Source organism: Pterocles gutturalis, unplaced genomic scaffold, assembly GCF_000699245.1.
Source record: "Pterocles gutturalis isolate BGI_N339 unplaced genomic scaffold, ASM69924v1 scaffold33415, whole genome shotgun sequence".
NCBI classification, from domain to species: Eukaryota; Metazoa; Chordata; class Aves; order Pterocliformes; family Pteroclidae; genus Pterocles; species Pterocles gutturalis.
Genome location: NW_010144478.1, coordinates 7,431 through 11,856, shown reverse-complemented (window position 1 = coordinate 11,856; position 4,426 = coordinate 7,431). Strand labels below are relative to the sequence as shown.

General features: G+C 49.8%; 1 protein-coding gene across 1 annotated transcript in view; it reads left to right on the top strand.

Moving 5' to 3' along the window:
* The window catches only part of LOC104470260 (lysine-specific demethylase PHF2-like), a gene marked incomplete at its 3' end in the record, with an annotated part of 30,330 nt that overhangs the window by 18,479 nt on the left and 7,425 nt on the right, over nt 1-4,426 (top strand). The window contains 1 exon segment of the mRNA XM_010085111.1: nt 3,776-4,053. Coding sequence (XP_010083413.1) covers nt 3,776-4,053 — 278 coding nt within the window.

Genomic DNA, 4,426 nt, shown 5'->3' with positions numbered 1-4,426 from the left:
CTTGTCTCCTCTGGCCCCGCTCCAGCAGCTCCGTGTCTGTCCTGTGCTGAGGACCCCAGAGCTGGGGGCAGCACTGCAGGGGGGGCTCAGCAGAGTGGAGCAGAGGGGGACAATCCCCTCCCTCAAGCTGCTGACCATGCTGCTGGTGATGCCCCGCAGGACACCGTTGGCTTTCTGGGCTGCAAGTGTGCATTGCTGGCTCATGCTGAGCTTCTCATCAACCAGCACCTGTTTTTCTTCTTGTGTTGGGTTGGGATTTCCCCTGCTGCAGCTTGTGACTGCTGCCTTCCATCCCATTGCTGTGCACCACTGCGAAGGGTCTGGCTCTGTCTTCTTTTCTTTGACTTTTTCTTTGACTTTTCTTTGTCCTTATCTATTTCCCCCCTAATCACAAGATGTGACTGTGGTAGTTATTCAGAGGTGAGGTGAGACATGAGCTAGCCTGCTGTCCCTCATGTCCGCCTTGCCCTTCAGTGCCTCCAGCCATCTGTATAGGCAGCATGGAGAATGGGGAGGAAGCCACACCCCAATATTCTGCTGAAATCAAGAAATACAGTTTCTAAATATGAGGATATAGCTGAAAGGCTCAGTAGTTGCTTATGAAAGGAAGGAGATGTTCTGCCTAGAGATGTTGAACCCTCAGAGGGAGATGGCAGCAGTAGATTTGGTTGTGCAAAGCGAGGCACCGGCTCCCTGCATGAGATCCTGTCCCAGCTTTGGGGCATTGGGATCCCTCCTGTGCACAGACAGCGCAGAGGCCAGCCTCAGCTAAGGAGGTAAAACCTTTATACGTGCTGAATTGTGTGTATTCTTGTCACGATTGTGCCTGTTTGCCTATTGCCACCAGCTCTGGAACACGCTGTCAGGGAAAGGATGCTCTTGTCAAGTCCGGGCCGGTGACACCGGCAATATGAAAGCCCAAAAATGCAGCCCGAAGGGATGCTTTGTGCTCTCCTCCCTGATGAAGATAGAGCTAGCAACAGCAAGCTGTTCTGGGACACTGAGGCCCCGAGGCTTAAACCCAACACAACAAATGGTTGCAGACAGCACGGTGCGTAGGGCACAAAGCCATCTGTGCCCTACAGACCCGTGCTGTCTTCCTCGGGTTCCCGGGGAGACGAGTTGTCCTTCCCTGCTCCTCATCCCACTGTCCTGACCGGCACTGCAGGCTGCTCAGCCCTGGAGAAGATTTACCTGGGATGAGGGGTTTTTTTTCAGCAAAACTAGCAAATTTTCTCTTCTGTTACAGCTCTTCTCTCTGTTAACGATGTGACAATGTGCTGCGGGTTTCAGCTCTGGGGAGCAGCAGCAGAAAGGCAGTTGCTGGTGATGACGATGCACATGGCTCGTGAGCAGGCTCCTGAGCTCTGGCTGCTTGCTGGGGGTGCGCGCATGGCCCATCGGGCTCCTGACCAGCTCCGCCTGGGCTCTGGGCGACCTTGGATTCCCCCTCCCCAGCCCTGTGGGTCACCCAGGAGGCTGCCATGCTGCTTTGGCCATGCTCTTTGCCATCAGCGTGGTTCTGTTGCCTGAGGAGCGTGCTGCGGCTGCGCCGAGGTTTCCCACACGGCGCTGGCTGTCACAGGGGAAGCCACAGTTCCCAGCGCTCCTTCAGCTCCTGCGCTGTACACAGCTGAAAATCAGCAGATGCTTGTGAGGCAGCAAGCGGTTATTGCAGTCAACTAATCTCTCAACCATGTGTCCTTGTCCTTACAAGAGTGAAATGAAACAATAAAATCCCCAAAGTGGAGTCCACTGCAAAGCGCACACACTGCCACCAGTCTGTTTGCTAAAAGGGCCTTTTCTCTCTTCAGCCCCAACATCATTTTTTAGCTGGGGCAAAGGAAAGCGAGGCTGCCGGGGTTTGCAGAGCAGTGGTAGCAGGCTCTGCACTATCACCAGTGCCACCTCGCTGGGCATTTGGAGGGCCCTGGCCAGGCAGCTGCTGGGGAGGGAGCGTGGGGCAGGAGCATTCTGGCTGCTTTGCTCCTGCTTCCGCTCTCGTGTTACATGCTTTTTTAAGTAATAGTTGGAACTCACAGATAGTTTGCTCTCGGAAATGTTTGGTGGGTTTTTTTAAAAATCATTGCTGAAGCTACAGAAAGGGGATATAGCCTTCCAGAGCTTAAAAATTGCTTCCTGATTCTTCTTGAATTTTTTTTGGCTTGGAAAGCTGGAATACCTCTAATGGAAGTACACGTGAGCACATGCCCTAATGAGAAACACTTTGCCCTGTGTACAGCTCTGTCTCTTGGAGACATTTCACCCGCACGTTCAGGTTGTGGTTTGACTCTCAGCACCACTGGTTTTGATCATGTTCCACAATTTATTTGTTGAGGCTTGTGTTGCTTGAGGCAGTTCCTCTCTGATTTGCCTGTTTAGTGGTCAGTGTTTGATGGTCTGTTTGCAGTGTTTTGAGAGTCCAGTGTTTGCAAAAACAGTTGGGGGGAAAAATTGAGAGAAAATATGGTAATTTCTTATAGATGGTGCAAAAGATGCCTTTGACACGGAGAAAGCTAAGGCATCTAGCATGATAATGAGGGATTAAAATGTCACTTTCCTAAGTAAGGTTTTCGATGTTCTTCTATACGATGAGTTGCTAGGTGCTAAAACCAGTCTTAACTCGTTTTCAGGATTATTTATAAATGCAATTAGTGCCCAGAAGCTCTCATTATGTCTTGTACGTTGCTCTATCTGGAGTCCTGTAATGGTTTCAAGTGGATTAAGATCAAATAAGAGAAAGCAAGGTGGTACTGCTAATTTACATGGGAAATGCTATGTGTTGGTGGCTTCTATTGCATAACTGTAAAAAAAAAATCATTACCACAGCAAGTTTTTTTTGCATTTTACTATTATTTGCCCAAACTCTAAAGTTCTGGAAATATTTGATGATGTGTTCTGCTTGTTGCAGAATTAATGCCTGGTGTTCTCTGATGAGATTGTAATTCTTTTACTTTTTTTTCATTGTGGGGAGTGTGCTTTCCCACCTTACTAAGTGTACATGCCAGTCAGAATTTACACATCATTTGACCCCAGGTTATTCTGTAGGAACATCTTTCTTTCTGTAGGAGCTGCACAGTGGCTGTTGAAAACTAGTAGAAAAATGCTGAAGATCAAGTTCAGTGAAATCAAGGTTTCCACCCACCCTGTAGTCCACCTCTGCAGCACCTTCCATAATCAATCCATCCCACATCCACATCAGAAAGCCCTCCCTGTGCACTGCAGAAATCTCTTGAATTGCTTGTGCCCAACCATGTTGCTCTTCCAGCAGCTCCTGGAGGGCTGGCAGTCCCCAGTGAGAAGTGTCACCTGTCATCATGGGCTTCCTTCCAGTTTTTCAAATTCTTCCTCTACTTGCTTGGCAGCATGTAGCAGAAGCCCATCACAACAGCCCCCTCCAATGCTGCCCCATAAGAGCTGGTAGTGGAACTACTGTGTTGGTGGGGATGCTGCTACAGGCTTTGAAAAGTTCCCTGACTGCTGTCCTCGCCCGCCGGTGACACCAGTCCCCAGGGGGCTGGCCATCACGTGCCCAGCCACACAACCCACAGCTTCCTGACTTCTGGAGAAGCAACCCCAAATCGAATGTGCTGGCTTGTGATATTGCTGTTTGCATAAAAATAACTGGTGTCGCTGCTGGCATGCCCAGTTGCTCGAAGGGCAGGAAGCAGGAAGTCTTCAACGCTGTGCAGTGAAAGGAGTCAACTGTTTGTGAGAGGTTCGTGTTTTTCTGGAATCACTACCAGCTCTTGTATTTCTCCATGTTTCCCTGCAGTCAGCCACCTGCCTCACCCAGCACGCAAGAAGCAATCCAGGGCATGCTATCGATGGCAAACCTCCAGTCGTCAGAGTCCTGCCTCCAGACGTCATGGGGTACCAATCAGGCGAAGAATAATTCCATCTCCACACAAAACTCTAAAAAAACGGGTGGCGGCGGCAACAAAAATGCCGGCAAGCGGTTACTAAAGAAAAGCACAAAGAACAGTATTGACATTGAAGATTACGATGAAGATCAGGACCACTTAGATGCCTGTTTTAAAGATTCGGATTACGGTAAGTACAAACAAAGCAGCCTGAAGGAGTGTGTGCCTGGTGTGCATGGACGTATTTGTGCACGTTAGGAAATACCCTCCATGTTTCTCATTATATGCTTGCTCAACTTTCTGTCACATTGAGATCGAGTGGGTATTTTGATAAGGAGGAGTATAAATAACAAGAGGTCTGCATGGCAAAATTAAGCCAGCAGTGTGCCCAGGTGGCCAAGAAGGCCAACGGCATCCTGGCCTGCATCAGCAATAGTGTGGCCAGCAGGACTGGGGCAAGGATTGTACCCCTGGACTCGGCACTGGTGAGGCCGCACCTTGAATCCTGGGGTCAGTTTTGGGCCCCTCACCACAAGAAGGCCATCGAGGGGCTGGAGCAGGGG